This window comes from Euleptes europaea, chromosome 2 (assembly GCF_029931775.1).
Source record: "Euleptes europaea isolate rEulEur1 chromosome 2, rEulEur1.hap1, whole genome shotgun sequence".
NCBI classification, from domain to species: domain Eukaryota; kingdom Metazoa; phylum Chordata; class Lepidosauria; order Squamata; family Sphaerodactylidae; genus Euleptes; species Euleptes europaea.
The window spans coordinates 77,720,390-77,744,495 of NC_079313.1; the positions used below are offsets into that span (position 1 = coordinate 77,720,390).

At 42.6% G+C, this 24,106-nt stretch overlaps 1 protein-coding gene across 1 annotated transcript; it reads left to right on the top strand.

Moving 5' to 3' along the window:
* The first annotated feature begins 8,836 nt into the window (after nucleotides 1-8,836).
* TMEM53 (transmembrane protein 53) lies at nucleotides 8,837-14,210 on the top strand. The gene is made up of 3 exons (XM_056844792.1): nucleotides 8,837-8,867; nucleotides 9,724-9,836; nucleotides 13,543-14,210. Exons 1-3 carry the CDS (start codon nucleotides 8,837-8,839, stop codon nucleotides 14,200-14,202), a joined length of 804 nt encoding a protein of 267 aa, XP_056700770.1. The 3' UTR covers nucleotides 14,203-14,210.
* The last annotated feature ends 9,896 nt before the right edge of the window (nucleotides 14,211-24,106 follow it).

The following is a 24,106-nucleotide window of genomic DNA, read 5'->3' on the forward strand; positions in this document are numbered from 1 at the left end:
AGAACTTTCTTTGTATCTTCATGGGGTTCAGAAGATATGCATGTACCAAAACAACTTTGTTTTACATGTTAGTTTATGTCTTAACTTGATTTCTTTTACATGCTACAGACGACAGAGGAATCTAAAGCAGGCAAGAAAATTTTAGAGCTGGTCATGTCTACAGTACATAGGAACTGTAACTACCTTACTCAATTATTAGGGGGGGAGTAAAGAGCAGGTGAAACAATATTTTAAAACATTGCCTTCAATACATTTTAGTTCTCATTCTAAAAGAAAAAAATTCATGAGAATCCCCCACCCACCCGGTTGTTTTTTTTATCAGAAAATTGGGGGGAGGGAACATGGTGGTGAGGGCACACACACAACTGGGTTGTTCCTTGCAGTTTTTCTTGGGTTTTCCCATTTCTCGTTTGTTGCATTCCTGTGAACCCCTTTCAGGCCATAGTTTATTTTCTGCACCGTTAAATTTGAAAAATCGGGGAAAATAAGAGTCACTGAATGTCTTCTACATGTATCTGTCCCACAAACAAGAGAATTCAGCGTTGTTTCACATGGGCACAGAAGTTTAGAAGTAACTTTTAAAGAGTCACTACAGTCTAGGCTAAATTAAATTTCCGGAAGAGCTATAGATCTCATATTGTGTATTTTTTTTATCAGTTCCTTCAAACAGCATATGAAGAAGCAATGCTGAGAGAAGCATAGGAATCCATCAGGGAATTAACAACCTGTGGTCTGTAGGAGCTTTTGTCCTTGGCAGAGCCTTTTTAGCAGAGAAGGTGTAAAATAAATCAATTTTCCTCAAATACTTGTGATTGAAAGTGTTATTAGCCATAACAAACATTAGCACTGACAGGGGAGCAGCTGTAGCAACCTTTTGGAGAAAAGAGGTGAAACATGAGTCTCATTCATTTGATTTACAGAATATTTATGAAATGTTGCTTGTGAGCCTTGTAGCTGATATTTGCATTTTGGGAGAAGTGATTTTTCATGGGGGACATTCATGTTAAATTTATAGCCCCATAAAGTGCTCCTATGTCCTCAACACTGATCTAGTTAAAAGAACTTTACCACCTGAAACAATCTCAGATTTGATTCTAAATTAACTTCTCTGTATCTATACTGGGGTGGGGGGCGGATGGACACAAACCTCCCTTTTCTACAAAGCTTGTGAGTCTTTTCACTGCTAAAAAAAATAATATTCTTCAGCTTCCTGGTTGCAACACTTGAGATACAAAAGCAGTCACATGGGAGAAGGGTGGATGACCACACAATTATCCTACCTGAAAATCCAGTGAAATCTTATGATAATTTGTGTTAACAGAATGTACTTCTGTACTTTTCTGCCTCTTCCCAACCTACAGCCCACAAATATTTGTCCTGCAGGACAAAAGACCCCCTAGAAACAGGATGAAGGGTGAATTGGAAGTCTGCGGTAGGAGCAGAGATGTAAAATTTTTGGAAATGTTGAAGCCACAGGGGGAAAAAAACACCCTTTTTTGTGGGGTGGGGGGAAATCGAAACTTTGGGAAAAACTGAAATACAGGCAATACTTACTGTCCTATCAAACCTAAACTAATTTTACCACTTTAACAACATAAAATGCATTATAACTGACCTGGATAGCCCAGGCTAGTTTGATCTCGTCAGATCTCAGAAGCCCTGGTTAGAATTTGAATGGGCAACCTCCAAGGACTACCAGGGTTGTGTCGCAGAGGCAGGCAATGGCAAACCATTTCCCAATGTTTCTTGCCTTGAAAACCCTACAGGGTTGCCATAAGTCAGTTGTGATTTGACTGCACACACACTTAGCATATAAAATTGCAATATTCGACATATCTATGGAATTTAAACATTATAAATGCCTCAGTTTTGTACAAGCAAAATTGCAAATATACCCAATACTTGAGATAAAACCACAAGCTGGTGTGCCCTATGCTATCATAGCACATGTAACTTAATTTTTGCTTTCTGGTTAGAGAGCTCTAAGTTCTCAATGAAACTTTCAGTTTTTCTCTGTTTCTGCCCCACTTCCTTCTGATTTTTCTCCCGGCAAGGTGGCAATAAGCTACTTTTTACTCAGTTTGTGGTAAATGTGTCATAGTGGTTTGAGGGACAAGTGAAAAAGCCAACCACGTCAGGTCAAAAGGACAACAGAAGGCATGCAACTGTTAAGAACCAATTAACACCCTGCATGCTCCCTTCATTAAGATCTGATATGCTTCTATGTGTAGAAATGCATCTGGGATTTAAAAGTTGTGTCTACAGCATGCCCACTTTGTCATTAAAAGAACTCCACTCATTGCAAAACAGAAAATATTTAATAGGAGTTATTTTTTCAGTACTCCACCCAATTTCCAATTTTTCCATTGGAAAAACTAAAAACAAAAACGCAGTGGGGAAAAAACGGGGGTGGAGAGAACCCATTCCCCCCCCCCCAGCCTTTACGTCTTTTAATGGGAGAGGGGAATTGAAGATTGCCACCTTTCCAACAGTAGAAATTCTCACTATTATATTCATTTGTATTCCTGGATGATAAAAGTGGCATAAACCTACCAGTAAGGAAAATACATTTTCTAAAGGCACAACCATAAAGCAGCTCTGACAATGTTGTAGCAAATGCACATCTATCTCCTTCTATCCAGGCACACGGTGACTTTCACTCGCACCACTCCCCTTCTGTGTAGTAGATGGAGGTTATTGAAGGACAAATGCTGGCTTGCAGCCTGCACAGCTAACTTCTGGATAGCAATGAGATAACAGCCCAAGAAAAAAAGATATGCCTGATTCAGATTTAGTACTACACATGGAACATGGAAATCTGCCTTCTGACGGTGTCTTTGTTTTACAAAGAGAAACCTAAGGCGTAGGAAGCATGGGGGAAATATATAAAAAGCACTGACAAAACACACACCTCCCCCCGAAATAAGAAGCATGAGTTGGTATAAGTGGCCTGAAAAATGTTGCTAATTTAAGGCTGACACACACCCTTTTTTTAGCACAGCTTCTATACCTGTAATCTATATATCCAATTCCCAAGCGAGTCCCCTATCTGCGGATACCTAAATCGGCAGATGGGGGCACACTGACCCCCAACAGGTTTTTCTGCATACTGGGGGGACCTCCTTGGTCTGCAGAAACACCCAAAACGTTTAAAAAAATTAATGGGGGTTTAAATCCCCAAAAAACTAAAAAAAATGTTCTCTGCACATGCACAGAGAATATACCTACCTTTGGTGGCGGGTTTCACATGCTCCCACTTGTCATTATATAATCAATAATCAGTAAAACTTTATGTATCAATATGCCAAGGCTTGGTCCCGCTGTTTATTTAAAACATTATGCCGCCTTTCCACCCAATCATGGCTCACATGGCAGGAAACATAAAAACTAGGGGTATTTCAGTAGTTTTTGGATTTGGGTTTAATACAGCTGAAATTTTTTGGAAAATCTGAATGCTGGGTTGAGCCAGAGCATGACGAGTGCTGGGCTGGAGAGACCCTGGCCATGAAGAAGATATGCAAGAGGGCAGTTTGGTAAGGATGGAAGAGCTGGCAGTCCAGGAGGGGACTTTGTACCCTCCTATAGGAGTCCTAAGGAGAAGGGGCCTGGGCCTGGACTAGATGGAAGCTAAAGGAAGCTATAAAAGGGATAATCCCACATGTGGCTAGGGAGGGTACACTTACTGGAAGGCTAGAAGGAGAGAAAGACTTAGAGGCAGTCTGGGGGAAAGTAGAGGCCCAGGGTGACTAAATCCCCCACTCCTCTCCCCAATTCTGAGGCTATAGGGAGTCAGTGATCCAGGTGAGGAAGGTGGCAGAAGGCAGGAACCCTACTGTTGGGAAACCTCACAATGTGGTGGAGAATGTGGGCACATCTTGTTGCCTGAGGCACCCTGTGCCCTATTTACCAGCCCCACCAGGGTGGACCAGCAGGTATCCCATACATAGAATGCCGGTATTACGGGCACCTCCAGCATTGCAGATATCGGATGAAGTTCCTGGTACTAGTATCTCACCCTGCACTACTGCCACGATGGACCTGACCCAGTTTGGTCAGTGGCTGGTGGGGCAGCAAGAGCATATTTCGAGAGCTGGTTCAGCAGCAGTAAGAGAGCCAAGCCTCCCTGATACCGAACCTTTGCCACACCTTTAGCCACAATCATGCTGCACCATCCATGGGAGAGTTGGCTTCTGAAACAGCCACCATTGGCCCTGGAGGAGGACAGGCCCTTTGGTCATGAAGTTGAGAACAGATTATGATATCAATGCATTCCTGGAAATGTTTGAGTGGACGGTGGAAGTGGCTTATTGGTCCTGGGAGTGGTGGGCCATTATCCTAAGACCTTATCTAGCAGAGGAGGCCCAAGCAGCCCTGAAGGCTTTGCCTAAAGAGGAAGGGTCTTACTATGACAAGCTTAAGGCTGATATTCTCGACTGGTATGAGGTCACACCAAACAATGGCAAAAGTTTAGAACTATAACCTACTGGATGTAAGATCAGCCATAGGCAGTGGTGACCACATTACAGGATGCTGCCTGTCAGTGGCTCAAGCCAGCCATGGAGAGGGAGAGGGATCAGGTAGTGATGAAGCAGCTGCTGCAAATTCTCCCTCCCTGGGCCTGTCATTGGGTAGCTTATCTGGAGTAGCTCCAGGAAGTGATAGCTCTGTGGGAAAACTTCATGGGACTGAATCCTGAGAGCTCATGAAGGAGGTCACCCTGAAGGTTGGGAAATTGGGAGGCCTTCGTGAGGCCTCCAACAGGCTCAAACCTAGACATGCTCAGGCCAACCCCCATCTCCAGGGCTTGGACTGACTCCATGATGGAAGGCACCCATACTACCCAGAGGAGGACGGCAGACCTGCAATTGGTCAAACCGCAAGCAGAGAAGAAAAGTAGTAACGGGAACAGGGAGGGTGTTGCACGCAACCCATTAACACTTGTGGGCAATGGGATCATTACCAGCAACACTGTCTCAGATGGGGGCACACGACTGCAGGAAAACAGCACTAGGCTGTTTAGAGTAGGGGACAAAGTGTTAGTGAGTCTGTCCTCTAGTCTTGGGGACCGCTGGCAAGGTCTCTTTTCCATCACCAAAGTACTAGGCCCCATTTCATATACAGTCCAGTGCCCCATGCCCAGAAGTGGAAGCATCTCCACATTAATTATCTAAAGGCGTGACGGGAAAGGGACATGCCTAATTGCCATTTGGCTATGCCAAGGAAGGCACCTCAGCAGTATGTGGGGTTATGTCCTGCCTAATGTGCCCAGGTCCAGGCCATATTGGACAGGTCTTTTTGTAATAACTGACTCACGACAGTGGTAACACATGCTATCTCAACTCCCCTACGGCGAGTAGCACAGACTGTGTGGAGGCCCCTATTATGAAAACAGTGGGAGGCAGTACCACAGGAAGTGCAAACTGGCTACAACTCTACAAACAATCAAAAAGAAGGATCGATGCTAAATAAAGGCAATGTAACATGAACAACAGCATATGCGGCTAAGAAGATACTCAAGATACTCAAAAACAACTATATGTACTATTATACTGTATTTTCAGCAAAATTATTTAAAGAAAAGGCTGATGATACCACATGAGAGCATACATAGGAAAAAGCTAACATATAAAAGCAAGAATGTAGTCATAATACCAATGAGAATAGATCTTACCAATAGTAGGGAGATGTGTATCTACAATCTTCCCAACAGAAATCCCTAGGAAATGCTCTCATATTGTATTTTCAGCAACATTATTTAAAGAAAAGGCTGATGAAATCTTCACATGAAACAGCAGAATGATCTAGACACCCCGTCCCTCCCTTGGAATTACATATTTCTTCATGTGAATCCACTGATGTTGCTTTCGTCTGTTCAGTATATGGACATTGATGGTTTGATTATTGAACCAGTTGATATTGGAATGTATTTGATTATGTCTTCCACCATATTACATGTAGTTGTTTTTTAGTATCTTGTCAATCTGTATTTGTCATCCAGTAGAGTGATTTTTGTATGTTTGAGCATACAATATTAGTCATCAGTAAAATTGCTCATAGTTAACCATTTATTGGATTTACAGTATCTTTTTGGCTACAACTCTAAGCAGGAGCCAACTCAGCAGCATCTGGTCATCTGGGTGCCTATAAAGCAATGCCAGAACAGGTAGGTGAGAAATCTTAGGCAAGCTGCCAAGTGGTGCCAACACCCAGAACATTTTTCCCTTTAAAATTCTAAAAACAAAGAAGCTGGGTTTTAAAAAAGCAAAACTTGAGTAGAAGTTGAAGTCCTGCATTAAAGACTAACCCTTCCCAAGCCATCAGCAACCTAGACCACCCCCCTTCGCTCACAGTTCAGGCTGCCAGCAGAATCCCTGAGGGAGGCCACACCACTGTCTCTACAGACCACTTGGGCATCAGCATCAACACCTCCCCACGATGGTTATTCCATGGCCATTCCTCTTCGGTGTTGCCAACTGGGTCACATGGGCCCTACCCTAGGTCCAACCCAACATCAACTCCAGACACCGCTGCAGGATCACCTTCTTCTGTGCCTTGGATGGCCTCATTGCCCTCCTTCTCTGTCAAATCAGCTTCCCGATGTGTCCCCTATAGGCCAGGTAGGGTACCTGACAGGAGTGGGACTTTGTATTATGCTAATGCTTTTTGTACTTTCTAACAAGTTTCTAGTAACTGAAGCTTTTTTGCGGGGGCGGGGGCGGGAATCCCACAGCTTAATAAGTGATTTTTTAATCTTAGATTCCTTATGCACATAGTCATATGTATTATTTTGCCACAGATGTTTTTGCTGACTTTGTTCTACATTTTCCCAAGATGAGATACTAAGATTATGCAAACCTAACAAATAGTTTTAAAATGATTTAAATTAACAATGAACAAAGCACTACAGTCGTCTTTTATTGTTGTTGTTGCTTAAAATAGTCCAAAATGCTTACCGGTAATCTGTTTCATGCATTGTCCATTGGTTAACCATCAAATCACGCCTGAATGATTCACCTATCTATCTTCAGGTCAAAAAAGCTTTGACTCCCCCGCCCACAAAAAGAAAAAGTTTACCAGCCAGTGGGCCAGGCTCAGTTTTTGCAGAGGGTATACAATCAATTCTGTTATATGAATTGTAGAATGCAAGTAAAAGATATTTTTTTAGCCAAAGGATTGTGACTCCTCCATATATCGTTAACCAGTCCTGTCACCTGAAAAAACACACATCCCTTTTACTACTCCATTTTCATGAAAAAAAAGTTTGGTTTAATTGTGCATCTGCGATGCCATAACAATGTCCCATAAGTAATTCTCATTCCCTGAAGGAAGAATTACTTTGCACCACTCCTTTGACAAAGGAGCTTTTTCTTGATCAACGTCAGAGAAATGTTTAGAATCTAAACTTTAGATGGAAACATGCCTAACAAAAATAGATTGACCTTGTGGTTCCTTTTTTAGCCTGATGTCCTCTTTGGTGAAGGACCTGGGGAAAACAATAGCCACTCCACAACCAAAGATGAACAGTGAGCAATCAATCAATCAATAACTATTGTCCAGCATAGTACTTTGTTGCTTGCAGCTTGTTACATTCAGATTTATGATGAGTTTTCTGCAGAAAGACATCACAGGTCAACTCGCCCAGTGTCCAAACTGCTTCATCATGTAGTTGTTAAAATCACAGGCAAGAAAATAAAAATAAAATTGCACCCTAACCCATGCAAACAGGGAAGAAAGCAAAACCCCCACACACGTTGCATCCCGCATACCTGTAATTTGGTATTTTTTAATTCTGTCACAGCTCGATTTTCTGTCCGAGCTCAGCCCCTGAATTGGAGATGCTGAACACATTAAACACATACAAGAAAAACGAGCAGAGCTTTTCACCGCTGAATACCCACATCATATCCCCTCAGATTTAGGATGGGCATGGTTTCCAGGTTCGGACACTGGCATCTCACTTCATAGAAGTCAGGCCCTGCTGCTTACCATGCTCTTTCCCTCCCAACACACACTCCCACTGTGTCTCCACATATTTGTCCTTTCCCAGTCTGCTTCCCCGCGTGCGTATACCCATATATATACCGTATACTGGGCTGAATAAAGACCTTGCATTCATGGCTCATTACCAGTGCTGATTTCTCCACACCCATCTCTCCCCTGGACATCAGACTCTTCTGCAGACCACACCTCATCCCATCATGCCCGCTATTCACATTGACATACTGTTAACATTTACATACTAATGCTTGTCTGAATTCACTCTCCTCTATTTAAAGACCGATGGATTCACATTCTAGCTGTATCTGACGAAGTGAGCTGTGGCTCACGAAAGCTCATACCCTGCCAGAAAATATTTTTGTTAGTCTTTAAGGTGCTCCTGGACCCTTGCCCTTTTCTACTACTGCAGACAGACTAACACGGCTACCCACTGTGAACCATATATACCGTATATCTTGCCTCGCCCGGGGCTGACCCTAGACTACAGAAACTGCTTTGGACTCTGCTCCACGCCTAAGGACCCGGAAACGTCTTTTGCGGGTCCTGACAAAACTTCGCACGGGCCCCCTTCCGTTCCGTTCGCCTCGTTTGTTTTCGGGAGGAGGAGGGGGTCGCTAAGGCCGCTGCGTTGCTAAGCAGCACTCCGGTTACTAAGGAAGTGAGGTGGCGCGCTCGGCTGTCCCTCCAGGTTTCTTGGAAGACTCACGGAAAGGGGCGGGAGTTTCCGGCAGCTACGGCCGGAAGCGGCAGTAGCGGAAATTCCGAGCGGAGCGGCGAGCCGTTGAGAGCCGGCTCAGGGATGGGGGCGAGGGCCGCAGAGTTGGGCTGCGCCGTGGAGATGCCGCCTGACTCCCCCGAGGGAAGTGTGGGTAAGGGATCGGTCTCCGGGAAGACTCGCGTCCACGGAGCGCCGGGGGCGGCCGCATGCTGAATGAATGAACGGACGGACGGACCGACCCTGGAGGGAACTGAGTGCTGCCTTCCGTCTGGTTCTGAGGGGTTTGATGCGAGGCTGAGTTCCCTATCCTCTGGCGCCAGGGTGCTGGGTGGAGTGGGGTGTGAAGCGGAGCGCACGGCTAACCGTGGAGAGGCTCAATAAAATGCCTGGGCCAATGCTTGCCGTGCAAACGGTGGAGGGCAGTGAGTGGGCCGTGGCTTAGTGGTACAGCACCTGCTTTTCCTATAGAAGGTCCTAAATCCAATCCCCGATATCTGCGGTTAACAGGATCACATGGTAGTAGGTGATGTGAAAGGCCTGATACCCTGCAGAGCTGCTTCTGGTCAAGAGTATTCAGTGCTGATCTTGATAGGCTAATGATCTGAAGAAGAGTTAGTTTTTATATGCCAACTTTCTCTGCCACTCAAACCGGCTTACAGTCACCTTCCCTTCCCCGCAACAGACCCCCTGTGAGGTAGGTGGGGCTGAGAGAGCTCTTAAGAGCTGTGACTGACCGAAGGTCACCCCAGCTGGCTTCATGTGTAGAAGTGGGGAAACCAACCCAGTTCACCAGATTAGCCTCCGCCACTCATGTGGAGGAGTGTGGAATCAAACCTTGTTCTCCAGATTAGAGTCCACCGCTCCAAACCACTACACCACGCTGGCTCTGACCTGGTACGAGGCACTTTTATGTGTTCATGAGTGTGTGTGTGTTTGTTTTCTCTCGTTTTCTGTGGTCCCTCTTGCTTATGTTGAGAAATGCAGACTTCAGTCTTCTTCCTTTTCAGGTGCTAGTGCTAAGGAGGTAAATAAACACAACCTGCCTGTGGTGATACTGCTTGGGTGGGCTGGCTGTAGAGATCAGTATCTAATGAAGTACAGCACCATCTACCTTAAGAAGGTGAGTAGTGCTCACTTGTTAACTGTTACACTGCAGGTTCTCCACTGTTTTTTTTTCAGCGCTAGAAACATTGCAGGTACATTCAGGGATCCAGGAATGCACTTTGCACTATTTGTTGTTGTAGCATGTGTCATTCTTTTATATTTCTTGCGATAGATTTATTCCACATGTTTCTCTTTTTGATAAACAATTTTCATCAAAAACCTAGGGTGTAGTTTTATATGCCCAGGGCTGGTATGAACTACAACAGACTCCTGTGTTGCATTCCCTGTCTATCCACTTGCTTGCGTGCAGTCTAGAAATAAGAATGTCAAAAGTCACTATTAGATTTAATTGTTCCTTGACGGGTAGCTAAAATTTTCATGCATGTTTTATTGTAGAGCTAAGTTGTTGACCTCTTGTATAGTGAAAGTGAATTGTTTATGTATTTATTTTCTTCACTTCTACCTTGCTTTTCTCTTCAGTGGGGACTCAAAATGGCTTACGTGATTCTCCTTTTAATCCTCTCTGCAACACTTTTAAGTAGGTTAGGCTGAGAGCAGGCGACTGGTCCAAGGTCACCCAGTGAGCTTCTGTGACAGGATGAGGATTTGAACCCAGGTCTCCCAGATTCTGCTGATACATGGATAGCTCAGGCTAGTCTGATCTCAGAAACTAAGCAGGGTCAGCCCTGGTTAGTAATTGGATGGGAAACCACCAGGGAATACCAGGATTGTGACATAGAGGCAAGTAATGGCACACCACCTCTGAACATCTCTTGCCTTGAAAACTCTATGGGCTCGCCATAAGTTAGCTGCTATTTGTTAGCACTTTCCAACCCCACCTAGTTTGATACTTACCACTACATCACACTGGCTGTCTGGTGGGACCTCGTTATGTACATTAAATTACAAAGAGTAACTTTAGGTGGATCCAGATTTATTTTGTGGACTCTTTAAGAGTTCCATATTACCAGCACTCTTAGTGTTATCTGCACTGTTATTGTTTTGTAATATCCTGCTTGAACGTATGATGGGTGGATATTGGTGTACTTTGTATATTGGTGGGCTGCCTTTAGATAACAGCTATTTGTCACAGGATTTGTAGGGGCCCTTTCTTGCCTCTATGACTCAAAGTTTCATATTTAATGTCTATTTCTGCTTTAGAGATACTGAAAGTCAAACCTTCATTTAGCTGTTTCAATTGATAAAGTTTCAGACATCCAAGCCTTGGGAATCCCCTGGCTGTGGCATTCTTTCTGTCTCTCTCCCAGTTGCTGTGGCAGATGAGTTTACAGCTATTTTGGTTGTACAACATGAACTGGAAATGGTTTTATGTGAAAAGGGTTTGTACAGATTCTTTCCTGCTGTCTTACTAAAGATATTATTGTTGCACTGAACTCTAAGATAATGCAAGCATCATTGCAACTGACAGGCACAGGGTTTGTATTTGGAGTTTTCTTCTACATGAGTCACTGACATAGAGCACATTTATCTATTTCTAGTCCTAGCAAAGGAAACACGAGGCGTTTGCACTTACCCAAGGTATGGCCCTAAGAGGGCAGGGGTTTTTCATACTTATCCATCAGTAGTGTACAGTTATTGCCATCATTTATAGTCTGCCTTTCTCACCAAGACACAAGGCAGATTACACAGCGCAAGACAGTTGGGATATCCAAGACAGAATGGGGTATCCAATAAACAATACAATAGAGGTTGTCATTGCAAAAATATCCAAGCAAAAAGAAATATGATAACGGAGCTGAAACAAAGCATAAGTATTAGCATGACACGCTAAATAGTGCTGGAATTACATAGTACGGTAATATTTATAGCAACAGACCGTACATACTAGACAATGTAGTACAGACCACAATCCCTGACCCTTTACTAAAACATATTTCTGAAAAGAATTTCATTACAGTATAGTCCCATTACATGTTTTTAAAAGCCCTCCTGATCTTTGCAGTTTTACATAGCTCCTGGAAAGCCAGAAGGGTAGGAGCCTTTCTGACCTCAACAGGCAGGCCATTCCACAACCTGGCTGAGAATACTAGAAAATGCCATTCTAGATAGCCACGGCTGAGATAGGCTCCCAGAAGAAAAATGTTTTATATGAGTTTTCGAAGTTGGTTTTGGGGTGGAACATTGTATCTTTGTACTTTTATAAAGAGAATGGGGATGTGCAGATTAGAAGATTTGCATGTTGGACCGAGGAAAACTAGGGCTGCAGTCCTCTGTACACTGGCATGGAGAGGAAGTCCCATTGAACTCAGTGAGACTTACTTGGAAGTAAATGTGCAAAGTATCAGCCGGCATGTGTGGATTTCTTGACTTCACTAGAACTTGCTATTACTTAACTAAGAGAGCACATGGAATACAGTACTGGCAGAAGTTTCATTTTCTGCTGTGGTTCAGAAATCATGGTGAAGATTAAAAGTATAAATGCCGTTTAGTTAAAAGATAGCACACTTAATGGCTAGCAAGCATGAATAGTATGAAAATGCAGTAAATAATTAATCTCAAACTCAGGACAGCAGCTGCAAAAGCAGTGTGTCACAACTTTTTTTGCAGTTCTGACAACTGGGACTGTAATATTTAATTGCTAACTTATACAGATTGCATTTGTCATATACTGAGTCAGATCCTCTATGTTACAATGTTGTAATTGGACTGATTGTAACCCTTTTCCAGTACTGTGATCTAGAAAATGGTCTAAAACCTTTAAACCAGGGAAGGTTCTTCGCAGCCTTCCAGTGGTTTATTCCCCAGTCCAGTAAATGGGTCTACTGTGGGTATTACAGCAAAGGATAACATTTTGATAAGTGAATTAGTGGCAAATACTGTTAAAATCAGTATATATCTGGTTTCTGTGTGGCTTCTATTTCTGTAAAGATTTGTGTATAACTGATTCAACCTTGCATATAGTCAGTCTCATGTCAAGATGCTTTGCTCATCTTTCTATGCCTGTTCCTCACTATGTCTGGGTAAGTTATCCCTGCAATAGATGCATAAAACCTAAGATCAGAGTTCCCTTATTGCAGGGTCATGTTACTAAACTTAAATTAGTGTGTGTGTTTTGGGGAGATTTAAGAACACATGTATTTGCTGCCTGACTCTTTAGCATATGAACATGTACAACATTAGTGTTGTACAGATGTTGCTCCATCGGCACCAGTTTTGTTAGGCTAGGTGCAGAGTGACCCCTAAGGAAGCAACTGCTACTGAGAAGGAAGGAATGTTTCTTTGCTGCTTGCCCTGCCAGGGTCACTATCATGTGCTTATTTAGGATCATAAAGATGATACTAGTGGCCATAACACAAAGAGGTTGAGGCTAAAGAGGAGTCACAAGGGGCCAGATTGAAAGGAGGGATCTGGTTCAGCCCATAGAGTACTTGCAGGGCTCCTGCATCTGTTGTCTTTCTGCATTTTTTGTTTGCTGGTTAGTATGAATATGCCACAGAACAGGGATTTTGCCAGATTGTATTGTTGCTTTTAGTCTCCTGGCCAATCAAGGCTCTGAAAAACTCTTCATCTCCCACTACTAACTAGTTACGTTGTCATTATATGAAGCATCTATAGAGCAGTATTGCCATTTTCCTGAGCGAAAGGGTTTGGGGAGAGTAATTCTTAACTGCTGAAAGTGATATGCCTATTAGCGCAGGAGGAGAGGGATTTTGCCAGATTGTATTGTATGGCTCACACTACAATTTGTGTATTCCTTGCAGGGCTGCATAGTGATCCGCTACACAGCTCCCTGGAGGTTGGTGTTCTTTTCAGAATCCATGGGTATAAAGTCTCTGCAGAAGTTGGCCAAGAAGTTGTTGGAGCTCCTCTTTGACTACGAAATGGACACAAGGCCTTTGCTTTTTCATGTCTTCAGCAATGGTGGTGTCATGCTGTACCGTTACATTGTGGAGCTCCTCCATACTCACCAGCAATTCCAGCATCTGCGAGTGGTGGGTACTGTGTTTGACAGTGCTCCTGGCAGGAAGAACCTGAAAGGAGGCCTCCGTGCCTTGTCAGTTGTCTTAGGATCAACCAATGTGTATGTTAAGTACTTCCTCCTCCTGACATTTGCAGTCCTGGTGGTGACACTGCGGATCTTGCTGTATCCTTTGACCCGCTTTGTACACGAGAACCACTATGATGCCATGTTGAGGCAACCCTCTTCCTGGCCTGAGCTCTACTTGTACTCCAAAGCTGATGGTGTTATCCTTGCTAGTGATGTGGAGACCATGATAGAGGCCCGGCGGCAGCATCGGGTCCCTGTAAAGGCCGTGGACTTTGTGACCTCTGCCCATGTCAGCCACTTTCGGGCATACCCTGCCTTGTATGTGACTCATTGCACCTCCTTTATGTACAGTTGCTTAGGTTCACTGAAGTGACAGATGTGAAGAGATGTTGAACACCTGCTGCCTCCTGATGCTGCTCTGAATAAAAATCTGGCCCTGCTTTCACTACTGTAGGGCAAAGGATTTCTTGGACCCTGAAAAACTCATTCTCATACTGCTAAGCAGCTGAATGTGGGTTTGCTAGACAAATCTGGGAAATCCCAGTCTGATGCAACTTGTAGTGCGTTCTTTCCGCTTGGCCTTGGAAACAGAATGTGGAAAGTATTCTGTACTTGGGCTATGTGTACTGTTTGCATTTCAGAATACACATGCACAAAAATGAATAATCTTATGCCAAGGGAGGCTGAATCTATAAATTGGAGACGTCATATATTTTCTTGTTTTGTGTACTTTATCTTCTGTTGGTCATGAGTAGGGGCATGGAAGCCCTTCTTCCTAACTACTGGGAATCTCACTTAGCCTTCTCTTTGGTTTCTAGGATTTTATTGGGCAGACTTTCAAGCTTATCTGCGCTCAGAATTGAATACTGTGGTAGTGCTTGTATGGAATTACCAAATATACAGAGCCCTGCCTACTTCAATTTTGTCCTGTTAGATGTTCTATTTGCTTCTGCTGCCTCTTCCTTCTTTGTTCTCTTCCCGCACCCCATCCTTGGCCTTTATGTGACCATAAAGCAATAGCAGTTCCTTTTTCTGCTACCTTTATTCATCCCTGCAAACATTTCAGTGGATCTTCCATAATCTCTAGGCTTCTGTTTGTCTCAGCCCTGCCTTCTGGCTGACAGCTTTTGTTTAGTTAAGGAGTGAAGCAGATTTCTTTGGCAGTTAGAGGCAGGGAAGTAGCCCCATATTCTCAGCCTGGGTACACACTACAGGAACTTATATCTGACCAAGTTATTGGATATCCCTTTTGTGGTGCACTTTCTGAATTCCCTGTGGCCAAATGAGAACTTTGTAGTCCATGTTTAGCTTGAAAAATTGTCAAACTTGGCTCCATATACATAGTCTCACAGATTAAATTATGTACCCATAAGCGCTAATTGAAAAGAAGGTCAAGAACATTCCTTGAGCACAAGATGGGTGGAAGGAGTATGGTAGTGTAAAGCAGATTAGTTACTATCTTCATTGTTCTGTACCTTTGGAATATCAGCAAAGCCCTTGGAGCTCAATTCATATGCAATAGTATTTAGAAAAGGTGGGTTTACCCATCTTACAGTGCAGTCCTAAGCAGTTTTATACCCTTTGAAGGCTGTTGGAAGTAAATGGGTTTAGAAGGCAGGCACTGTTAATGTCCCCCCCCCACCTCCCTTTCAGTTTTGAGAGGCTCTTCAGCTTGCACACATAGCTTTGCATGCCCTTTTCTTTCAGACACATGCCATTGTATCCACGGTCCAGTTACTCAAAGGATTTTGTTCCTAGCTGTATTGTACTTTGAGAAAAACTGGGGAGATAACACATTCCTGTGGGATATGTACTGAAGTGCAGTGGAGCAATAGCAAGTTTTAGATGATGTGGAAAGAATCGGTAGTTAGGTCTTCCAGGCCCTTATTTCTGGAACAGTGATACTAAAGTTACTGATTCCTGAAAAATCAGGCTTTATAAGCCTGTGAATTGATCCTACCACATCTTAGCTGCAGCTTTGAAATCAGGAGCTTTCATGCCATGTTTTTAGTAGATCTGTGCCAGGGGTCACCAATGCTTTCTTTAATGAGAGCCACTTCTGAGTACTGAAAAAATCCCAAGAGTGGGCCCCCACAATGTTACCAAGTTTATTTCTGTCCTAGAAATATAACATGGACTAGGAAGAACACCAGAAATGAAGCTGTCAGCTAAGCAGCACAGAAAAATACAATGAGATGAACCCATGTTTTAAAGCCTAAACCTTTTGCAGTGTTTTTCCTGGGTCTTCTAGGGGTTGCATGAGCTACTCTGCAGCTGCTGGTAGTTCATGAACTACCTGTTGGAGACCCCTGATGTAGATATACCTTATCTGTCAATATGAGCCCACACTTGTCATCCCTTTTGAACATAATGCCACAAAATAAAAGAAAATTATCCTGCTGCACCCTCAATAGAAAAACAGCTGAAATTAGATGCGAAGGAGTCCTGTAATTGAAAGAAAGGCTTGAGAATACTCACTTATTATTTTTGTGCTTTCTTTCTGCCTCAGAACTAAACACTCAAGATAAATTTATGTGGAACAACAGACAAAATGGGCATTAAAATGTCTGAACCTTAATGTTTTGTTCTTTGTGATATGGATTGAGTATTGGACTTGGCCTAGGTTGGATTTGGCCTAGGAAGAACCTTGGTTCAACTCCCTACTCTCCATGAAGAGTTCTACTCCAGTCAAAATTATAAATCTTTGTGTGACGTGTCACATGAAATTCTCTCAACTCGTGTGTTTCTGCTTTTTGCCCTTGTCCAATTTGTGACGGGCTGTGCTGGTTCCCAGTCCTGTGTGTTGCTTTCCCCCCCTCGTTCCAAGCCATGTCAACTGTCCTATCACTTAAGCTGCATTCATTTTGTGATTTGAAGTTTGGAAATGACAGACTAATGGCAGGTAGTAATCTTTAGCTTTTTTGTGGGAGCATTAATATGGAATTTGCCACCCAAGATTAAAGAAAAAGAGCCCTGAATGGCTACTTAAAAGTTGTTGACAGGGATGTGGAGAAAGATACATGGACTTACAGGGAGCACAGTGTGTAAAGTCACACATATATTTAATTTTGGACTTTGGTTTTTGTGGAGGTATTACAAGATTCAGCATAGTAAATGTGGAGTCTACCTAGCCCTGGCAAACGGTATCTCCACTGCTAGTTTGTGAATGGGCACAACAGGTTCGGAGTTCACAATGCAAGGTTTGAGACCCAGTGCATAACTGGCAGTTTACTTCCTGATAAAAATATTTTTTTCTTTTTGTAAAGGGAATCCCAACTGACATATTAAATGTACAGGGGTGAAGCCTCTAACTTATGAAAAAAGTGTGACTGTTGCTCTCTAGTGGACCTGAGGTAAAATAACAGAAAGGATGAGGTTTGTCTTTTTGTTTCATTAAAGCCCATTTTATTTAAGCCACTGAGAATTTATTTCATGGCAACAGATAAAGTTTGTCATTTAGTTAACCATTCCATTGCTTTCTTACTGGGCATTATCCCATCTTTTTAATTGTGGAGCTGTGTACTACTGATAGTTTAGCAGTTAATGACCCCTATGAGTGAACAATTTATTTATTTTTCATTTATTGTCCACCTTTCTCAGTGAAACTCAAGGTTGATTACAACTAAAACCAGTGCAGTAAGAACAATATAATACAACCAACCAAATCAGAGAATATTGCACTAAAAACCTAGTATAATACAGACAATAAAGCAGAAGTATGAAACTCGAGAACATTACATACAATTAAAAATTAACAAAAATTGATTACAAAATGTAAGAAGACATCTTTGGTTCAAGGTTCAGTTTATTGCATATGGCCAAAGGCCGTTACAAAAGTTAAACATAAAAACATCATAAATCATTGATAAAAGTTACAGTTTAGTAACAGATTAAAATTTGAGGAACTTATCAGAAAACTGAACAAAGAATGTTGTTAAAAGTATGTCATATTTAAGGTAATCTGGAATTTAAATAACAAAATAAATACTGAAATCACTCAGAACTTGGAATCAAAGCTGTGAAATAAAATAAACCCTAGTATTGAAATCTCAAACCCGTTACAATTTTGGTCTCAATCTTTAAGCGACTGCCTAGATAAGGTTCACATTTGTGGATAGGAGATCCCACTTCACATCAACCTCTTGTAAATAGAATTTACAGTTCAGTTCTGCTATGTTTTAGTAATTTCGGCAAACATGGCCCAGATTTTCTTTGGGGCAAAAGCGAAAAGGGTGACTTTATGATGACTGACTCCATATCTGCAAGAAGAAATAAGACTTTTCCATCACAGTACATTGGATGAGATTGGCCAGAATTGTCTCTAAAAACTTTTGCCTTGGTGCAAAGCATACTGGGCAAACCAACAAATAATGACACATCTTCCGGTTCTGAACCTCCGCAAATACATAGACGAAGAGCAACTGGTCATTGAGTATAGCGTCCTTCAAGCATAGCTGTTTACGTGGTTTGAAAACAAATAGATGTGAAGCCTTTTCGTAAATTAAAAAATGTGACCGGGAGACAAGTATTGTGCCCTAGAATGATGTTCTTTAATTAATTTGAACCAAAATGAAATTTTAGAGGCTAGTATGACTTGCGTATCCAGTTCTGCATCATGCCTATAGATCTGGGCCCTGCAGTTGAAGTCAGCCTGGGAAGTCCCACAAACAGCAACTGGTAGTTTGTATAATTGAAGGATTTTATTATTTTTAGTTAACCATGCAGGATCTTTTAGGGTTATAGTGAAGAAAATGCTGGAGAGATGGCTTGCTGGGGCTCTCTTCAGTTTGTGCCAATAGTTAAACAGGGAACAATCTTTGGTATTTTGTGACAGTGGAAAGAAGAGAAGGTGAGATCAGAGATCGGCTCATGAATTGTCTCATTAGTTGGTCATATCTTTCCATATCATGTGCAATTAGGAGATTAATCTGTACTCATCTGTAGGATCTTTGCCTTAACCTGGAAAAACAAACTGTATTAGGAAAGATTGTAGGTATGTCAGTCCAAGCATATGTGACATTCCAGAGACGGTGCTGTAAATACCACCACATTGCAGCATTACAGACTACGTGAAACATAAATTAGCCCAGAAAACATATTTTCCCCAACATCCTTTTTGAATGGAATGAAGTTAAACTAAAAAAATGGCACAAGCAGAAGGGGAGAGCTTTTGAACAGCTGTGGAGCTCAGAGCTACAGCACTTAAAGGCAGAAGAGAGGCTGAAGTAAGAATCTGAGGAGGCAGATGTGGGTCTTTCAAAGGCTAAAAGAACTGTCAGGCTGCTGTCTCAGTGTCATGATACCTGGTTATTGTTTCTACCAAACAGATTTCAAACAGAATAGTTGCCATGTTAGGCTTCGGTAGATGTGCTGAAAATGCAGTATTTTAACCTTCCTTGCATGTCTGTCTTTCCCTGCTCCCAGAGTCTGATGATGACTGAGTTTATATTGCACTTCCAGTAGCTGAAACACCTAAAGGGCTACAAGTTTGTGGGAGGTAGGACAGAGAAGCCACCCCAGATGCCTACATTCAAGAGCTCACGCCACTTAAGTACCTTCCTTCTGGACCACAGCAGGCTGGAGTAATCCAGCTTTAAAATATTTAAACCTTGCATAAATAAGAGCGTAGCAAGGGAGCTTGAACTTTTCTCCTGAGGGAGACTGCTGAGAATCACTAGGTAGTGGACAGTCTACCATTGCATTATGTTTGGTGTGTGAGGGCCCTTCTAGCCTCCTTTTTGCTGCTAGCCATAGAATTTATGAGGGGGACAGAGCAACAATGGAAACATCATTTGGTGATATTGGTAACAAATATGGCTGGATAGTTTGGTTCTTCCCAAGGAAATGGCACCACTCTCTTACGTAAAGTCAAACCCAAGTAAATCTGCAACATGCAGATTTAAGAGTAGCAGTTCTCTTACAAAGGAATTTCAAAGGGAGATTGGAAAGAGAAACTGCTGAATTACAGTTAATATTCAAACTAAAGACAATGCATTTACCTGGGCTGAATAAAGACCTTGCATTCATGCCTCATTACCAATGCTGATTTCTCCACACCCATCTCTCCCCTGGACATTACAGACTCTTCTGCATACCACACCTAATCCCATCACGCCTGCTATTCACATTTACATACTGTTAACATTTACATACTAATGTTTGTCTGAATTCACTCTCCTCTACTTAAAGACAGATGGATTCACATTCTAGCTGTATCTGAAGAAGTGAGCTGTGGCTCACGAAAGCTCATACCCTGCCAGAAAATATTTTTGTTAGTCTTTAAGGTGCTACTGGCTCTTGCTCTTTTCTACTACTGCAGACAGACTAACACAGCTACCCACTGTGAATTAAGATGAAAGAGTTTTTCTTTGTCTACTGGTTTCTAGATTTTTCTCAAGATTTTTTGTAACATGAAGGCTAGCTTCAGGTTTCAATTGAATATGTGTAGGGCCAAGAGAATGGGACTCGGGCTAAGGACCAAAGACTGTTGGGAAGGTTGCGGGTCCAAGCTGGGCACTGTGAGGGTTTGGAGTGGGACTGCATTTCAGATCAACACAAAAATGGGTCTTAAGGGGGGGCACTAGTGTCTCTGCTGTCTGCACACTTTGGCTGCCTCCGACCTCTCGCTTTGATTAACGAGCTGACAATAGGGTATTGATAAGGAATTAACCTTGAGCCCTTCTTGCTTCAGTGTCAATAGACTGGGAGCCAAGTACACACCTCCAATTGGAAATCTGTGTTTGGCTTCTCAGGATCTCTGTGCACATTGACATGTGAGGAGACACAGCCAGGGTCTGGGGGCAAGGAAGCAGGGCATGAATTCCAGCCTGGCGTGATGTGTGTGTAAATGAAGTCTCACAAATCCCAGCTGCTGCTTTTCAAAGATCCTGCTATAGACCCCCACCCACATACCTCCTCCACTACCACTTTGGGGTAGATTCAAGGTTCTTCTGAGCCTAAATTAAGCAATGAGAAGGTATTGGTGTAGTAATATGATTATTCTGCAGTGATGATTAATCTATGCTCATCTGCATACATTAGTTTGCTTAGTTTAGTTTTATCTGGATTCCCACTGATGTTAGTAGTAAATGTAGTGGTAAACAGCAAGAAAGGCCAGGGATAATGCATAAGAGTAGACAGCAGAAATCATGGAAAAGGTGAAGTAGCAAGATAGATCCTTTCTTTCATTGTTCTGAGTTTTAGGCAGCTAATTTAACTGCCTTAACCTTTTCAGTTTTTACATGAGCAAGTCTAGATGGGATCTCAGATTCTAGACAGATGTGTAATGTTAACTTCCAGGATGAGCATAGACCTTATGGTTCATAGACCTTGTTTCCCGTGTCATCTGCTTCAGTGACCTCTATGGTGATGCCATTGTTCACAGGTGGTATGTGACCATGGTTTAAAGGTATCTGTTTCATAGTAGTTATCCAGTACCCTGGTATCTATCCATGATGCACAGTTATATCTACATATCTTAACCTTGATCCAAAAGACACATTCCGGAAATGGGCTGCAGGCTGTGGTCTTTCTTTGACAACATAAGAAAAGCTCTGCTGGATAAAATGAGTGGGCCATCTAATCTAGCATAATGTCTCATACAGTGGCCAGCCAATTACTATGGAGTACCAATTACAGGAGATAGAGGCCAAGGCCTTCCCCTGATGTTGCCTCATAGCATAGGTATTCAGAGGGTTTCTGCCTCTGAACATGGAGGGCTGCTTTAGTCACCATGACCTAGTATCCACTGATGGACCCATATAATCCCCTTCTGAAACCGTCTATGCCACCCAACTATTCCAATTCTTATGGCTGGTGATTTTAACGCACGAATAGGGCCGGATGATAATACTCTCTTCCAAAATCTTATAGGAAATTTTGATGAATCTTTCCTGAGTTCCCTATGGTATACTAGAACTTCCAGGGACTCGGTAATCAATTCTTCCGGCTTAAGTCTGGCCCAATTCGCTATTCAGAGGAACCTAATAATAGTAAATGGGCGATCGCAGATCGACCCTAATGGAGATTTCACTTTTTTCAGCCAAAATGGTGCCAGTGTTATCGATTATTTTCTGGTTTCATTAGATCTCTTACCTCTAATCAGTAATATGGAAGTCTGCGATTACATGGGCAGTGACCATCTCCCTATCTCTCTTTCAATCAATTATGTGTTCCACACTTAATATCGTCCTACCATCAAATATTGCACCAATCCCAAAAAGCCCTAGCTCGTGTTTACTGGAGCCCTGAGCTTGATTCCTTGGTGCGTGGCAAAATGCAGCTTTTGGAGGTGACTTCGTTGAAAGCTGCCCTCCTTGAGCAAGAGTCTGCAGCTACTGTCTTAAATGTTTTTTTCAGATTAATTGATTTATTTAAACCTCTATTTACTAAAGAAATCACCTCAAGCTTGCACGCTCTATACAAACGAAATTCTTGGTTTAACCGCGAGTGTAGACTACTCAAACGAGCAATAACCAGGAAACAGAGAATTCAGAAGGAACAACACTATTTCAGTATTGAAGGAATTGTTAACTATTAAAAAGAACTACAAGGACTTGGTAAACTGGAGGAAAAAAGAGGCCCTATATAAAAATTGGAGGAGCTTGATTACAGCTATAATGATAATTCAACCTTCTGGCGGACTGTGAATTCTTTAAGTAATGGCTATGTCAGAGTCCCCGCATGTATCCCGTCTTCGGTCTGGGTAGCTTACTTCAAGAGCCTCTTCTCCTACTCTGTGGAAAACCAGGGTCTTATACCTGTAGCACCTTCTATTTTGCTGAATTCCTGGCCAGATGTGTCTCCTAAGGACATTAAACCGCTCATTGATCGCCTACGCTCAGGCAAAGCCCCAGGTCCTGATCTAATTCCCTACAAACTTTTTAAAGTCAACAGCGAATGGTGGGCCAACATTCTTGCTCCTGTATTCACACAAATTAATGCATCAGGAGCTATTCCAAAATCTTGGAGACATACCATTATCGTCCCAATCTTTAAAAAAGGTCAGCGCTCTGACCCAAGCTGTTATCGTCCAATCAGCCTTTTGTCTTGCTTAGGCAAATTGTATTCCTCCTACTTATTAAAGAGGCTGTTGGACTGGGTTGAGAGTAATGACATCCTTGGCTGGGAACAGATTGGCTTCAGAAGGGGTTGGTCTGTCATGGACCACTGTTTAGTGCTCTCCCATCTAGCCGAGAAATATTCCTCCCCCCGAAATGGCACCCTTTATGCGGGTTTTATGGATCTTAAGGGAGCTTTTGATACCATCCCGAGGGAGAGGCTATGGTTGAAACTATCACATTCTACTATGGATAGGAGGTTACTATGGCTTATCCAGCTATTTCATTCTGACCTCACAGCTCAGGTTCGCTGTGGCAACCAAGGAGAACTAACCGAGCCTTTTGAACTGGCCAAGGGAGTTAGACAAGGTTGCCTCCTTGCTCCTCTCTTGTTTAATCTATACCTGAATGATATGGCAACCAATTTCTCAGAGTTTTGCCACCCCCCAAAGCTTGCAAGCCATTCCACCCCGATTCTACTCTATGCTGATGATGCAGTTCTCTTGTCCCGCACAAGAATTGGTTTGAAAAGATCTTTGCAAACTTTTTCTGAGTACTGCTCTAGGGAAGGTCTTAAAATAAACCATCATAAATCTAAGATCATGATCTTCACTAAGAGGAGAAAAATGCCTCTTTTTCGCTGGGTATTAGATGGCTTTGAGGTTGACCAAGTCAAGGAGTTTGTTTACCTTGGCATTCTGTTTTCCCATAACCTAAATTGGAATGCCCATCAAAAAGCAGTGTCCAACAAAATTAAACCTGGGGTTGGTGCTATTGTCAATTTTTTTCACACCAAAGGTGGCAAATATATTCCAGGGGCTCTTCAGGTTTTTAACCTGAAAATTACCCCAATTATCCTATTTGGTGTTGCCATCTGGATTACAGTCATCAATGAATCTATAGATCGTCCACTGCTTCAGTTCTTACGAAAACTCCTAAATGCCCCTCGATGTGTTGCTGGCGTTACTCTTCGTTCCGAGTTTGGCCAAATGTCACTTGAAGCTAGGGCGTGGTTGGCCGCCTTTAAACTCCACCTTAAACTGTGCTTTAGCACTGAGGGGTTCCTAGCTTCTCTGAAGCATGACCCTTTCAAATCCTCATGGCAAAAAATCTTAGATGAGAAACTGGCGTTGCTGGGCTTCTCGCAGGATATGTTATCAGATCTTGGGAAAACTGAAGCTTTTGCCAAAATTAAAAAGCGCATTAAAGAGCTCGATT

Excerpts from the sequence above, each read along its gene's own strand:
- TMEM53 (XM_056844792.1), top strand. The coding sequence starts at position 8,837 with ATGCCGCCTGACTCCCCCGAGGGAAGTGTGG. Across the intron at positions 8,868-9,723 it reads CTCCCCCGAGGGAAGTGTGG|GTGCTAGTGCTAAGGAGGTA; the intron begins GTAAGGGATCGG and ends CTTCCTTTTCAG. Across the intron at positions 9,837-13,542 it reads GCACCATCTACCTTAAGAAG|GGCTGCATAGTGATCCGCTA; the intron begins GTGAGTAGTGCT and ends TATTCCTTGCAG.